The sequence below is a fragment of the Fringilla coelebs genome (genome assembly GCF_963513975.1).
Source record: "Fringilla coelebs genome assembly, chromosome: 13".
Classification (NCBI taxonomy): Eukaryota; Metazoa; Chordata; class Aves; order Passeriformes; family Fringillidae; genus Fringilla; species Fringilla coelebs.
Genome location: NC_140039.1, coordinates 15,909,195 through 15,925,639, shown reverse-complemented (window position 1 = coordinate 15,925,639; position 16,445 = coordinate 15,909,195). Strand labels below are relative to the sequence as shown.

At 43.8% G+C, this 16,445-nt stretch overlaps 1 protein-coding gene across 6 annotated transcripts in view; it reads left to right on the top strand.

The window, feature by feature from the left end:
* Positions 1-16,445, top strand: part of ADAMTS9 (ADAM metallopeptidase with thrombospondin type 1 motif 9) — a 65,329-nt gene that overhangs the window by 34,924 nt on the left and 13,960 nt on the right. For all 6 annotated transcript variants that reach the window (XR_014616490.1, XM_084214596.1, XM_084214597.1 and 3 more), the window contains 2 exons: positions 7,798-7,965; positions 12,086-12,259. Coding sequence is in view for 5 of the 6 variants with exons in the window: in XM_084214596.1 (XP_084070722.1) it covers positions 7,798-7,965; positions 12,086-12,259 (342 nt within the window). In the remaining variant the exon portion in view is untranslated. The remainder of the gene's footprint in view (positions 1-7,797; positions 7,966-12,085; positions 12,260-16,445) is intronic.

Here is a 16,445-nt window from a genome sequence, read left to right as displayed (position 1 = left end):
TTAGCAGGAAAACAACCATGGAAGCCCATCAGCTACACCCTGCAGGTGAGGGACCCCCCTGGGGCACTGTGTGCTTAACACTGTAGCCAGCACTTCAGTGATTCCTGGATCAACTCCTCACAGAAGTTGATTTCCTGCAACTTAAAGCTCAGCTCTTACAGTCCCCTCTCCCCCTTGCAAGCCCCCATTGGTCTTTACACCCCTCATGGCCTTTTAGTGTGATGGAGAAGTAAAAGGACTGGTCAGCAATGTCCCTCCTGACCTTCCTGATCCAGTGACTAAATGCAGGGGAAGGTCCAGGGAAAGGAGCTGCAGAGGGTCTCATCTGCTGTCCTTTAGCAACCTCTCCTGTTGCCACTGCCAGCACAGACTGGAGCTGGACCAGTGGTTAGACTCACAAAGGTTATATTTAGGTATCTTTAAAAATCTTCTCATCCCTTTGCCCCCAGACAGTGCATCTTCTCCCCCAGTTCCTCCTTTCTCACTCAGAGCAGTCTCTTTCTTCCCATACTGCAGTGGCTGTTTGGCTGCATTTGGCATGCCTCTGTGGTTGCCTTTTTACACCTTCTCCCTTACACATTTTCTCAAAGAAATAAGTCATTTTCTAGGTCTAAACTCAACCAAGAAGTGGTGAGGCTGCTGTTCAGCAATGACTGGCTTCAGGCCTTGTGTTATGGGTGGCCCATCCCTGGCTGCAGATCTCCTGCACATCTGCACAGGCCCACACAGGAGAAATAAAGCAATAACTAAAAGGGCAATTGCTGGAAATATTTGTCTCCCAAAGCACTGGCTCTGAGTACAGGAATGCATTAGACTGCAAGGGACACATTGAAGCAGTAACACACTTCCAGGGGTGAGCTGTGAAATGCTGCATCTTCAGGCAGATCCCTGAAGCTGAGTTTTGGGAGTCTGCCTGCAGTTTTGCCCATTTTCCAGAGTCACACTCTATACTCCACACTGCAATCATTGCTGCTGCTCAGATCCTAGGGATTTAGAAACAAGGATGTATAACAATGAGGGACATTAAGCACAAAGAGATTTACTGTGCTTCTAACTTTCCCAGTGACTGATTTGTGCAGTTATTAAGAAAAAAATGGTGTAGTCAGTCCTGTTCCAAAGACACTTAAAGCTCTATTCATATTTTAATTTTACTAGCTCACTGGGGAGGTGAGTGAGCCAGCAGCATGGATGAAAATCTGTCTGATGCCCAAGACCATGTACAGGTTGACAATATTTATCCCTAGTGCATTAAGCCAAGATTACTCTGTATAAAATGGGGGAGCAAGCAGCAGCCCAGGGCTCCTACAACCCCCCAGTGTGATGCACACCTGTGAAACAGGGCTGACATTTCTTGGAGAGCTCTTTACTTTGTCTTTTACTCCATCCAACACAGAGAAATCCTATTCTGGAACAGAATATCTTAATGGCATTGTAGTACCACTGTTCACTGGAAATATGAAGTGTCAGTTAGCTGAGGCACCTTGCTGCTTCAATTGGTACTCTTTCCACAGCATGGAAAATAGGTTTCATCAGCACCTTCCACCTCCCACTGTAGTGGTGTCCTTAGGTAGCTCACACATCTCCTCCTAATTTGAGGAAATGCCATCTCCTGCCTCCCTCCCTGGAGAGACCTGCAGGGGCTTTTGTTTGTTGTTCAAGGTAAATAGAAATAGTGTGGAGCAGGACAGGGACACAGCTCTTAGGAGAGCTCTGTGTGCCCACAGCCCTGCTAGTTTCTGTGCCTGGTGAAGTGCTTTGTGGTGTAACAGGGCAGGGAACAGAGGGGGAGAAGGTGCTGCTTACTGGGTGGATGCTGCAGAAGAGGAGATGCATGGCTTCTCCTGCTGCAGTTACCTCTTTCTTGCCATATATCTTGTGAGGTTTCCCAGCTTGGGGAAATTATTGTATTGACTTTGGCACTCAGGCCTTAAATCTTGCAGGAGTTAAAGAACCCAAGAGCATCCTTTCCTCTGGGCAATTTGTGCTGGAGCAATGGGCTCCAGACACACCAGCTCTTTCTTCCCCTGCAGCAGCAGATTAAATTAGACCCTTTTCTCTGATAAATTTTCCTCTTTTTTTTCTGTTTTTTTTTTTAATGTGTTATAAGACATCATCTGAGGCCACTCACCAGTCCCTGCAGATGAGTTTGGTGGTGGGAAGGTGAAGATTTAGTGATTTTTTTAGAAGATTTCTCCCTTTTGCAATAATGACTTGGGAAGATCTGTGCCTCTGCTCCAAGCCAAGACCAGAGGCTCTGGAGGATGGAGACCTTGTGGGCACTGCAGAGACAGGGCAGGCAGCATGGAAGTTCCCTCTTGCCCATGGGCAATGAGGGCTCCTTGGGAATACTGGGGCAAAACCTGCTCCTGTTCAGACTGGGGGCTGTGCTCCAGCTCTAAGAGGGCTCCTCAGAACACTTCCACGGGGGCTCTGCACAATGCTCACAAACACATTCAGACTATCCATTCCAAAATCCATAATGTTTGTGCCTTTTTTTTTTCAATCACCCCATTTCTCTGAGGAGTCCATTTGGATGAAACATTTCTAAAGCCTCTTTCAGAACTGCAGTGCAGTGCTTTGGTGTGTTTTGTTCAGTTCTCTGCTCCATTTGCCCTCCCTTAAATGTAGAGATCCCTCTTCCTTTTAAATGTACAAGAATCACATGTATTTTTTTGCCATGCACCAGCTAAAATCACCATGGCCATACACACTCAGCACCCATGTGTTTTAAGTCATGGCTCCTTAGTTTGTGAGGAAAGGAAGGCCAAGCTGGGTGACTCCTGCCCTGCATGTATCCCCACCCAATTTTAGGGATTTTTCACCGTGCCAATGCAGATGGGCAAAAACCGTGATAAAACACATTGGTAGGAGAAACAGGGCTTCAGAGCAGCAATAAACATTTCCTAAACATCTCCTGAAGTGCTGCAGCCTTGCTTTCAGCCTGTCCCACTGAAGCCAAGGGAATTACCTGCTGAAATACCTTGCTGTTGTGAAGCTGATTTGGTTTGGAAGCCACAGAGCCCCCGTTGCTGAACACCTTACAAAGGTTCCAACATTTTAAGATTCCTGGTGAAAGTTCAGCTGGTGAGGAAGGATCCAGGCTTTCCTTGGTGATGTGTCTGTTGATGTCCTTTGTGCTCAGGGACTTCAGAGGTACAGAAGTCACCGGGATATGGTTTCAGTATCTGACAGCAGCAGTGTTAGTGGTAGTAAAAGGTGATACAGACTAATAGGCTGCTGAAAGGTAGCTAGGAGGGTTCATTGTTGGGTTTGCTCATAGTTGGGGAAGTTTGCTGGCATCCAGGAACACAGCCCTCTTGGAAAATGGGTGTAAAGCATTGCAGGGCTCTGTGGCTTTTCTGCTTTATTTCGTCCAACACGTTTTGTCTCAGATTGTTGGAAAGGCTGAACCGGGGCTTACTTACAGCTGCTGACTTTCTATAAAATCCTTAATGTGGGGCAGTCTAAATCTACAAGGATTGATTTTAATTTCCTCCAAAAAGTTGCTCCTGGCAGAATCTGATAAAACCATTTCAGTCTAATCCTTCCCAGCCCTGCCCTTTCTGAGCTATCATTCCTATCTTTGGGAATTCATTGGGTGATCACCACAGCTTGCATTCATTGTCTTAAATACCTCCCAAATCGTTGTCGGCTGATGCACGGTGGGTCTGAAAAGTGGTCTGACAGCATTTTCTGCAACTTTTCACTTCTGAGGGAGAGTGTTCCCAGGTTCTTGCTTGGGATGTGCCCTTCTGCCCTTTGTGGAGCTGCCCCTTCAGTGCACAAGGAGCAGTCATTCCATTTCTCCTTGACTGCTCTGTGGTGCCTTGTTCTTGCTGAGATCTGTTCATTTGTGCCCGGGGCTCTTGAGTCCTCTTGGTGCTGGACTGACCACACTCCCAGAAATTCACCAGAAATTTTGTACAGATTTTTAAGAGATTTTGAACATGTTCTGGGGTTTTTTCTGCTGCCAGCCCTATGCATCCAGTACCAGCCTTTCTGTTTTAGGGAGGTCTTAATGAACAAGATGTACCCTCATCTCCCAAACGATGAGATCAGGAAATGCAGAAAGAGTTACTTTAAAGCAATTTGCGCACACTTGGTAAAACAGAATGATCATCTCCTAAACTCTGAAACAGAAAACAAATTTTTTGTGGAAACAAAAACACAAGCAGAGCAAGGCATTGCAGATGTTTAGCATCGTGTTCTGACCTTTATGGAAACAGTTGATATGGAAATATTTCTGCTGTATTTATTTAGACCTTTTTCCTTGAATTTATTTAAACTAGGCAATATATTTATTTGAAAATATCAGCAGCATGCCAATCTCCAGTTCTTGGCAGGTTAACACTAATCATGCAATAAACATAAAGCCCTTAAATCTGTGCTAAGTGCTTTGATCCTAATGCTCTTAGGAAAGTTCTTTTGTTATTGTTCTCCCTGTAAAGTGCCAGGTGCAACTCTGGTAGGTTTAGGAGATAATAAAGATAATAACAAGGGGAAGGTTTGCTAGAGTTTTAGAGTGATGGCTATAGCTGATTTTTCAAAATACTGTTTCTCTATTATTTTATGCACCACAAACTTTCTGGTGGTTTTTTACAGAAACATAACCATTTGTTGTTTTCACACCCTCCTCCATGCCTGGCTGTCCTCCCAGGTTCATCCAGGGGTGCTATTTGCTGTTGTGCCTCAATCACAGGTTGTAAACAGCCTTTCAGGGCAGCGTTTTCCCACACTTAAGTGGAGGCAGAGGCAAGCTGACCACAGGCATGCCCAAGTGCATGTGATCCTCGACTCTAGGAAGCTGATTAGTGAAAAAATTCCATACAGTACCTGGCTACACCTTCAGGGCTGGCCCAGAGGTGCTTAAAACCGGTGGAGGCTTTTCTGTTGACTCAGAAAACCTTGGATAAGGTGAGGCTGTTATTCCAGAGAGCCACCATCTGCCCCCAGTACTTGGAAGCATTTTCTAAGGGGGGTGTGGGGAAAAAGTTCAAGAAAAAGAGGAATGTGAAGGCAGTGATTTTGCCAGATGTTTTGAGGAAGGCAAGGTCAAAGGCAAGGTGAAAGCTTACCTCATCGTGGTGCTGTTATTGGTAGGTACCACAAGCAGGCAGCATTTGCAGCCATGAAAAATCCTGTTAATGAAATGCAAAGCTTATCCAGGGTCCAAAATAAATGATGAGGCTGATGGTGGTAGTTGGGTGTAGAACTTCCCAGACTCACATGGTGTTGAGATGCAGCCCACTATTAAATTATGCTTTGCATGTGGCTCACATATGCTTAAAATCTATGTGCCAGATAAAAGTTGAATACCTGAGATGAATTAGATGGCAGTTATTAAGTAGACTCTTTGCAAAGGAATTTTCAGTCTCTGATACTTGGTTAAATTAGATTATTCAACCTTTCTTTTCTGTCAGTGCAAATGAGATCATAACTCAAATGTGCATGAAAGCAAACGGGTGGTTTAGATCTGAAAATGCACAGCTGCCTAAATTTGATTTATATTAAAGGCAGACATAGAAATGATTCATTCCAGCATCTTGGGAATTACATTTAAGTATTAAAAAAATTAAGCAAATTATGCCTCAACCTCTGAGTGCACCGAGGTTTGCACGCAGACTTGTTTGATCATGGGATCACAAGATAAATGTCAGAATCAGGCTCCACGCCAAAGTTAAGCATTTTGTAGGGGAGTAATAACTTTGGAAATGACTAGGACCAAATTTTTTGTGAGATCAAGTATTTATTAACCAGCTTCAGGTCCCCAGAAAAGTGCTTGCATTGTTGCACAGTGTGGTTAGTCTTACTTTAGGATAAGTAAGTGGCATCCCATGTGTTTTTTAAATTAAGGATGCTCTGGGCTGTATCAGCTCAGGATGTGGGACATGAGAGAGTCCTGATCTAAGCTGTAAATTCACTCTTTAACTTTGGCTGTCACAGTGCAGTGGCATAACCTGCATGAATACTGTCTACCTAGGAGCACTTGAATTTTTGTTTAAGCATCAGTGTTGGTGTTTAGTCCAAAGACAGTAAGTGGATGAAACTACTAGAGGTTTAAAACTGGGTTTTGTAGGATGTGACATTTCTGTCTTGCACCTGACTTTCGTTGCCTGGGGAGAGAAGTAGAGAGAATGAAAAAATTAACTTTGATGAAATTTGAAGGCTTATAAAAATAGAGTGACATTAGCTTGATCTTTCTTCTGTTGATGCTAATGAAAAGAAGTGAAGTTTATGGATCTGGGTAACTCATGGAAGTTTTATTTTATTGTAAGGGACAACATTTCTTTTTTGCCTATCTTGATCTGGGCTCAGGAAAACTGAGCCAGGTCTCCCTGCTCAGCCTCTCAGAGGAGCATCATTAATGGCTCTTAAAGCTGTTGATCAACAGGACCTCAGTGATCTTTTGTCAATCTGTAACACTCTTGCAGCAGGAAAACAGCCTTTTTCAGAACATTGTTTATACAGCCTTTTAAGCATCAATATCTGGTTTTTGGAGCTGCATCCATTTCTCTCCACATTGGTCTGAACTTTTCCATTTAGAAACTGCTCTCTTGCTGATTCTTTGTGGGCTGAATGAGCTGTAAGTAGGGCTGTAATATGAAATATTCACAGGTGTCAATGTATATGCCAATTTCTATTCTAGTGGATCTTCCAGAGCTGCTATATATATAAATTTTTAGGTTTCAAATGTATTTATAGGCTGGAAAGAGCTTAAGCTGTAATATATTTCTTGGGAAATATACTGATGGAGTGACTCCAACATGAAGGTTGAAGCCTCATTTCTGCATGTTTTCTCCATTCTGAAAAGAAAGCAGAATATTTTATATGGAGAGATGGTTAGAACAGTGTGTTTGCCCTCAAGGATTAAACCAGTATGCTTATGGTGTGGCATGTAATGAAGAAATGGAAGCTGAGTCTCTGGATGCATCATGCTGAGTAAGAGGCTTGTTCTACATGAAACTGTCATATTAAATTCGTGTCGTGATTCCAAACCCCTTTGATTCCTAAATCTTTGGAGGAGACTAATCTGAAATCAAAGTGAAGTTGCTTGGGGTTTGCATGCCAGAAGTGGTCACATTTGAAAAAGTTCAGTGAACCTGCAGAGGGAGGTTGAAATTAGTTGCTTCACTACAAAGCTTGCAGCTAACATACCTGCTGGTTTGCTTTTTGCTTTGATTCTCCAGGCTCTGCCTTCTTGCCACCTTCTGAGTTGTTTTCAAAATGCATAAATCTTAAGGATGAACATGTCCTGGTTTCAGTCTGTTTAGTGAAGAAAAAAAGAAAAGTCAGACTACACTGATAAAACAAACACAAGCTTTTGTACCAAGGACAAGAAAACGCTGCACTTTTCTGCCTTGTCCTTTGTGCAGTTATTTCCCTCTGTGAAGGTGCAGAGCACACTTTACCCTCCTGATTTACCAATATTTGACATCCCTTTGTACCAAGGTAAATGGAAATGGTTCCTTTCAAGTTCTTCTAAGTAGATACTGAGGGCTCCTGCCTTGATCCCTGTAAGATGACTCTGCTCCTTTGAAAGGACTGGAGCAATGCCAGGAATCCAGGCTGTTATCCCTGCTGAATGTCAGCTGTTTTCTCTGTTTTGATACTGGCATTTCTGGGGGCTTTGACCAAGAGTATCATACAATATTAAGTGCCTGCACTCCCCTCAAGTTTTCTGTAGCCTGCTGGGGACTTGGGGAGGTGCTTTTTGGTCCAGCTAAAATAAAATGCCCTGGGTAGCCGTGGCCCCTGTATGAGTGTGCAAGCTGATCTGTTATTACTTTATATTTACAGTGTTCTGTCTCCTGTGGAAGGGGCCAAAAGCACCGCAGTGTGTACTGTTTGTCAAAGGAAGGGAGGCATGTAGAAGAAGAGAATTGTAAACACCTTGCTAAGCCCAACGTGCAAAAGAAATGCAGAGGGGGCAGATGTCCGAAGTGGAAAGCAGGAGATTGGGGCCAGGTGAGACATCTTGTGTACCCTTTTGCACCTTTTGGTATTCTTCCTCCATCAAATTGGTTAGAGCCTGGTTTTCCAATCACTTCTGTCCTCATGAATTATTCAGGGTAAAGGTTTGGGCCAGATCCTGGTGTAAAACAGTGCAGCTTCATGGACAGCAGTGGAGCAGCACAGATTTGTACCAGCTGAAAACTAGGCAGCTTGCTTTTAGTGTCTATCTGAAAGCAAATTCTTTGTTTTCAAATTCCAAAATTTTAGGTTTTTGCTAGAAACACCATTAGTATATAATATTAAAGAAAATCTATTCTTTTTCATGTTTTTAATGTAATTTAGATATCATAACTCAAGTAAAATCTTCCTTAGTTTTGAGAAATAAACTCATTGCTTGATTTTCTCTTGTTAAAAAGTCAGATAGTGATGCATAGAGCAGAGGCTGCTGGAAATGAAAAAGTATTTTGAGTTATTAAACTTCTTGCTTGCTGTAAGCATACCTTGAATCCTTGCTTTCCTGAAAATAATGTCTTTGTCATCACCTTGAATCTGCTGCATCACATTTTTAACTCTGAACTTTGCTTTTCCCTCTACCTCATTAGCATGCTAATCAGAGGAATTATTGAAAATCTCAGACTAAATGAACTGTTAACTTGTAAAACATCGTGTTCCCTTGCATTCTGTCTTCCAAATTTAGGTACAAAACACCCATTCTTGGGGTATTCCAGTTCCCTGAAAGACAAACCATTCACATTGCTACAGGCACACATGCCAGTGTTAGGACTAGGACAGCATGCTGTTAATTAATGTCCACTAATTAAAAGGACAATAAACCCAATAATAATCTATGATTGTTTTCAGACTTGTATTAATTTTTTTTCAGTCCTTACCTTTGGATTCACAGGATAGGAGTGTTTGCCATTGTGTGGGTGAGGGACTTGAGTGCTTGTTCACCATGGAGGTTCAGTTACCAAGGTCTGGGCTCTTTACCTGAGGATAGGAGCATCCAGCCTGTGAAATCCACAGCCCTGCTCCCATACTGGAAATTAAGTCAATATTATTAGCTTTATTACCTTCAGGACTGAAACCTCAGTTTTATACAGGAGCCAGACTAAAATGAAATGCAAGGCCATTAGACAGTCTTGTGGTATCCAATTTGCACCTTATTTAAGTGACTACTCCTGAAAGCAGTTTTTACTAATAATTGTAAACATAATCATGTAATGGTCTGTCAATTGCATTAAAATACACTAATACTAATTGGTAAAAGTAAGTGGTTTAAAATTCTCAGCTTTCCACTGCATCATGGATATTAATTTTACGCAACTAGAGAAAGAAACCCAAGTTAATAGGAGGATGAGGTGATTTATGGTCTAAGGTAATCTCTCATGACCAGGCAATTAGGGAATATTTGTATGCTAATGAGAAGGCTAAGAACAGGCTTTTCCAGGAGTAGCTCCTCAGGTTCATGATGCAGGATGTGCTCAGCCAGCCAGCATCTTGCTTGGGGAGGAAGTAAAGGGGTAGAAACACTTATGCTACAATGTCAAATTGGGCTTTTTAAAGCCCTGTCAGATGCTGTGGCATGGATCTCTGAGCCTCACTGGTGCTGGCAGCATTTTTTTTTTGCCTGTGACAGGTGAAGAGTTGGGGCTGTCACAGGTTGGGAGTGCTGGTTCTGGGTCCCTTGCAGGGACACCCTCAGGGCTTTGCCAGAGGTTTCATGCCTTGGAGCCAATCTGGATTTAGGTGCTGAACTTCCCCTTAAGAGCATGAAACAGACACAAGTTTGGTGCTCTGAATACACAGTAGATCAGGGTATAAATTTGGCATGAAAACTCCATGTGACCTTCCCTATCTCCAGTGCCACTGTTGCAAATAGGAACCATGATCAGTTTCCACTTTGATATTATCCATAAAAACTGCTAACTTTCTGAAGGTGTAATTGTCTCAGAATGTTAATCCCAAAGCTGCTGTGTTTTTTCTCCTGAATAAACCAGCAAAAATCTGCATGTGAAATAAGGCAAGGTTCTCCCATAAAAGTGCATCCTTGTGTCACTATACAAGCACAGAACCCATTGCACATACCTTTAGGTAGGTGTTGGGGGTTTTTGCCTTCTGGAAAAGGAATTACTGAGGAAATGAAGATAAAAAAAATACAGGAATGGTTAAAAATCAATCTCAGTTGGACACTGGTTGTGCTGGTGCTCCAATCCTAGTTTTTTTTTTCTCTTTGGATGTTTTGTATTCAGAGGGTGGTTAGTTCTTTTCTAGATTGTTAAGAACCCACTTTCCCTGGAGCAAAGCATTTTTGATTTATCTCTAAAAAGGCTTTTTCGCCAAGTTTTAAGTGTGTTTATGTCTGCACTGAAATATCAGATTTAATGTGTTTGTTTCTCCTAAGCGGTGTCAATTATGGCCATTTACCTTTCATTTAACAAAAACACCAATATTTATTCTGCTGTCTGGTACTTGCATATTTCAGCTACAGGCTGAAATCCAGCCCTGTTATGAAAACACAGGCAGAGCATCAGGTGGAGTTTCTGGCACAGTGCAGGGACCATCCTCTCCCCAAACCCAGGTCACACACACACACACAGTGCAGCCCCCCGTGAAAAAGCCATGGTGACACTTGTGCTCTTTTATCCATACCTGGACTTTTCATGTTGGTGATAAAAGATATCTTAGAGCATGGCAGGCATCCTGGTGTGTATGTTTCTCCAAGTTTGTGCCTTTATTCAGTTTGAGAGTCCCCTATGGAATGTATAGGACAAAGAGCACTGTTAATCCCAGGGAAGCAGCAGCATATGGGAAGCATTTGCATCACTAGTGACAGAAATCCCAGTGCTGCTTTCAAAAGCTACACAAAAATACTCCCACCCTCCTCCGAATATCTGAAGCCAGACAAATGGTCACAGTCAGCTTTTCTCTGGTTTTCTTGGCTTTATGGGGCATTTGGATAGTAAAGCAAAGAGCATTATGGAGGAATACAGAAGAGGGAATTGCTTCCCCATTAGGCACCACTCAATTCCCTGCCTTAAGAAGGCTCATTTTAGTGGACCTTGCAATAACAGGCTGTTAACTTATTTTCTTAGTTCCTGATATATTAATAAGTAATATTCGTTGTTATAAATAACTAATATTACTTGTTAATTCAGCTGCGGTTTAAATACATACCTTTAATTTTTATGCACTTTCTTCTATAAATGCAAATTCTCTTTGCTCCAAATCTTTCTAGCATACTTTAAGGTCTAGCCAGGAGGAATCTGTTCCAGGGGAATATTAAATACTGCTAAAGATGTTAGTGTGCAGTCACAACACTAAGAAATGTTGCGTGAAGGAAAAAATAAGCTGTTAATAATATTGCAATATAGATAATAATTTAAAGATGTCTGAGAAACAGAAAAATTCAGGCATTTGTTGCTGTGCCTTGAAGTTGGGAGAAATGTGCCCACAGTGTAATGAAGGAAATGTGAAATGCAGTTCATTTCAAAAAGACATTTGTTTTTAAAAACTAACTGTATTCCCTGCCTTGGTGTATGTGCATGTTTAGATGCATGCTGAAAGAAATCCCAGCTGTATCACACCTTTCCCTCTCTGCAGCTACACACTTTCTTCTATAGAATCCAAGTTTGCTTTTCATTAAAGCCCACTCTGTTTGTGCCATTTGATGTATTTTGAACTATTACTTTTTTGAACCGGTGCCTGAGAAACAATACTCAGAGCAAATCTCAGAGCCTGGCCGCCTCTGGCACGTCGGGGTGGTTTAGCAGAGATGCTATTTTGCAATAAAAACAGATTTTTCATTAAAAATCCTGTCCAGGAAGTCCGGACCCCACTGAAGCCAATGACAAATATTCACACTGGCTTCAGATTCCCAGTTTTCCCTTGCACAATGAAAAGCCTCACTTGGAAGTTTGATAGAGCATCGCTACCTTTTTTTCAAATCCCAGAAATGTTAGTTTTTTTGCCAGAAACATCATTAGTATATATTATCAAAGAGAATCTTATTACAAAAGAGAATCTTTCATCATCGCTACCGATGCCGCGGAGCCCAGAGCAGAGAGCGACCCCCTGCACTCGGCGCGGTGGCTGTGATGGAGCTGCACTCACCTTGTGTCCCTCTCTGCAGTGCTCCGTGTCCTGCGGCCGCGGCGTCCAGCGCCGCTCCGTGCAGTGCCACGGCAGCGGCCCCAAGGCGGCCCAGGAGCCCGAGTGTGACCCGGCCGGCCGGCCACCTCCGCAGAGGGACTGTCACCTCCCCCCGTGCCCCACGCACCGCTGGGCGGCCGGGGAATGGCAGGCGGTAAGAACGGCGGGGACCCCCCTTCCTTCCTTCCTCTCTCCATTCCTTCCTTCCTCCCTCCATTCCTTCCTTCCTCCCTCCCTCCCTTCCATCCTTCCTTCCTCCCTCCTTTCCTTCCTCCTTTCCTTCCTCCTTTCCTTCCTCCTTTCCTTCCTCCTTTCCTTCCTCCTTTCCTTCCTCCTTTCCTTCCTCCCTCCCTCCTTTCCTTCCTTCCTTCCTTCTTCCCTTCCTTTCCCTTTCCCTTTCCCTTTCCCTTTCCCTTTCCCTTTCCCTTTCCCTTTCCCTTTCCCTTTCCCTTTCCCTTTCCCTTTCCCTTTCCCTTTCCCTTCCCCTTCCCCTTCCCCTTCCCCTTCCCCTTCCCCCTTCCCCTTCCCCCTTCCCCTTTCCCCTTTCCCCTTTCCCCTTTCCCCTTTCCCCTTTCCCCTTTCCTCTTTCCCCTTTCCCCTTTCCCTTCCCTTCCTTCCCCCAGCTCACAGCTCTGTGCTCTCAGGCGTGCTGTGATGCTCGATGCCGTGATGCTGGGAGCACTGCTGGAGGGTCAGGGTGTCCGGGTTGCAACCTGGGGTTGCAAAAAAAGAAAAAAAACCAAAAGAGGTAGAGGGAAGGTTCATGCCTGCTGGCTGAAAGAGGGAGCAGAGAAATGCCTCTGTAGGGTTAATTTATTGCTTATGCTGGCCTGTGTTTGGCTGGCACCTATGCAAATACTGAGCAGGTCTTGGGTAGGATTTGGGTCTCTTCCAGGAGACAGAGCCCTGCTGTGCTGCTCCAGCCTGAGCCCAGTGCCTGGAGGAGTTAGGGAGCAGTGGTAAATCCCTCCTTCCTGCCCCATTACCCCGGCTCCATCTGACATCCCTATCCTTTCACTCCCAGTCTGTGCTCTTTTATCAAACCATGAGCAGTGCTGAGATCAAGTCTTCTGGGGGAGAGGATGCTTTTCTGTGTGACCAGGATCAGTTCCCATCAAAAACAGCTCCCGAGACTGAAACTGGGGATAAAGCTGCTGCTCCAGTTAGGGAGTGACTCCAACTCTCCTGCAGTGTGGGCATGAGTGGCCTCAGGGCTGGTGGGAGGTAGGAGGACGAGTGGATTCTGAGCAGGAGGAGCCCCCCCATGCACTGCCAAGAGGGTGCTGTGTCAGCCTTCAGATGCACAGAAGTTTTTGGCAGAGGCAGTTCAGACCAGACACCAAGATTATTCTTTTCATTCTGTTTTTTTTCCATTTTTAGCCCCTGCATGTGGTACCTCAGCCTGACGGGAACAGGACACACAAGTTTATCTTCATTTCCCCAATTTCAGCAGTGCTGGGAAATTGGGTTTATAATCCTGTGTAACCCAGCCACGAGTGCAGGAGGCCAGAGGGGGCTGTGCCCTTTCCCAGCTGCTTCCCAGTACAGAGGGAAATGTGGTGGGAAGCAGCAGGAGGCAAAGCCAGGCGGGTCACACAGTGATACCACATGGAAACATCTGAAAAGGAAATGTAGGAACAGCTGAGGGGGCTCCAGCAGCTTCATTGCAGGTTTAGTTTTAGTTTTACAGAGCCCATTAACTTCTTCAGCTAATAAATTTAAAGGCAGCAAAGAGGTCACCAAACAGCACGTAGTGCCAGTCCTTACCTAGGGCTGTAATCAGCCCTGGAAAGAAACAGCTTCTGCCCCATCCTTTCATAGAATCTTAGAATCATTAAGTTGGAAAAGACTTCCAAAATCATCAAGTCCAACTTTTAACAAAGTTTTACCGTCTCTCCCTTATTTTTGCAACTTCTCAAAACAGTTTGGAGAGGCGCCTGCCCCCACCCCTCGGAGCCCCTGATAGGATACAAATACTGATGTTTTCTGAAGTTTCCCAGAACTCCCCATTGCACTGGGCAAAGTTGGAACATATTGTGGAAATTTGTTTTTTTCCCCAAGGGAGCTTTACTAAGAGGATGGACTGGAGGTTTCCTCACCCTCATAAGTATTCATAAGTAACCATGAACAGGAAAATGCAGGAGCAATGTGAGCTTGCCCCTTGGGCTGATTCCAAGCATTTCTTCCAAGCACTTCTTACTTTGTTCTGGTGCACACAGTGAAAAAAAGAGAATAGAACCTCCCCCCCAGCCATAGGCAGTGTCCATGAGGAGGCACAGATTGCATTGGTATTCTCTGAGCAGGGAGCAGCAATGAACCCTAATGGACATGGAAGGCAGGATATAAATAACATCTCAGTGCTGTCTTGTTCTTGATTTCTTATCTTTAAAGGGAATCTCTCAAGAGGGTTTGGGGTTTTTTAATTGTTCCTTTTTGTTGTTGTACTTGTGTTGTTTAGAAGAAAAAGTGTTGGTCTTGACAATGAGAAGGAATATGAAACTTACTGGAAACCATTTACTGCTCTGTTGGTGTATCACCATTAATCACCTGTTCTCAGTGCCCTCACCAGGGAGAAGAAAGTCAATAGAAAGAGCCTTGCTAATGTCAAAATAAAACTCAGACTAGAGTCACAAAGAAAAAGAGAAAATTGGGAGAAAGTAAGTTTTTTTTTTCTTTAATATGAGCCTCTGTGGAAGGACAATGCACGGCTCTGAAAGCTGCCATGCAGCTTCTGAATCTTTGACATTTGTCTTTTGGGGAGAAATTGTGCCATCCTTGCCTGATTTGAATTGCAGAGTTACCCAAGGCATGTTTCAAGCATTCATGGCAGGGGGGGTACATTTCATCTCTGCGTTAGATTGTTATTTTAAAAAAAGAAGAAAAAAATCAATGCTTTTGCAAAGCAATGCCTTTGGGGTTCTTTTAATTATTATTATTGCTCTTCTAAAGCAGTTTCAGAAGTGCTTGAAATTATCCTTAATTTGATCTGCCAGGAAAATAGTTCAGAATTTGGGAGATGAGGCAAAAGAGACAAATATTGTCAAATGCCTGACCTGTTTTCAGATTTTGCTATCAATAGCTGTTATAGCCTGGCCCCACTGTTTTCCATGAGATTTAAATCAGTCTTGAACATGAGAATTCATGAAAAATCTGTCACTGCATTAAAAGGAAAAATAGCCTTTCCATGCTAGCTGAACTCTCTGCTTTCTACATGAATAATGTTTTATAACTTTGGGGTGGCTGATTGGAACTCTGCAGTGTTTCTCTTTGACTTAGTTTATGATGGTATCACTGTCTTTGAGCCTCATTTAATATTTCAGTGGGATTATTTAAATTGCCAGTTACCCTTAAAAATACAAATAACCAAACTTTCAGTTTCTGATGATGACAAAATGCAGAGAGCTGGCTCAGGTTTATTTGGCCACACAACTGTTATTTGCAGACAAATCCATACCAGGCTGGCCTGTGCTTGGGAGTGTCAGTCTTTCATCAGCAAGTAATGATTTTAAACAAGGATGGGCTTTTGATGTGATAGCTCTTCACTGCCACTGTTAGAAGATGCCTTGATGGCACAGACATGGTTCACCCTCTTAAAGTGAAGCATGAGCCAATGTACTTTGCAAATTTAGTCTGTAATATACCTTAAGGAGATGAGACAAAATTGGGCTTGGTTCCTCCCCCTCCTTTCAAGGTGCCTCCTTTGGCTGTGAGGGACCATGGAACAATTCACTCTTTATTGTTGACCCCTTGCTGGGCTGGAAAATGCCCAAGCAGAGAGGAGGGAAGCTTTGAGCATCCTGTGACCCCACTCCCACTGAGCAGGAAGGTTGGTGCTCAGGCTGCCCCAAAAGGTGCCTGGAGAGCTGTCAGGGAAGCTCCCTGATGATGGAGCTGTAGTGGTGCCATATTCACACACAACGACCCCCTTTCAGTTTTTACTTATGTAATAGGGAGATAATCAGAGATGGGCAAATATAGCTCACTTTGTTTGCTTTCTGGGGAAATCACACTCCAGCAAATTCCTCCAACCCCTGTAGGATTGCCATGTTTCAGCACAGACCTAGAAGGAGCTTCCACTCCAAGGACTCAAAGCAAGAGAGTAAATAAGGTTGAAAGCACACAAAGCCCTTGGGGTCTTCTGGCAGACTGCAGATTTTGCAATGTTGACTGTTGCCTAAGAGCTCCTCAGTTATTCCTTTGGAATAAATGCTGTTTTGTGGAGCTGCCTCTCCTTCCCCATCCCTTTCCACTTTGCCCCAGTTTTAAATATTTACACCCAACATGATGTTGTACTCACTGCTGCTCTCCTGGTTTGCTGCTGCTGCCACAGACTGTTCTGA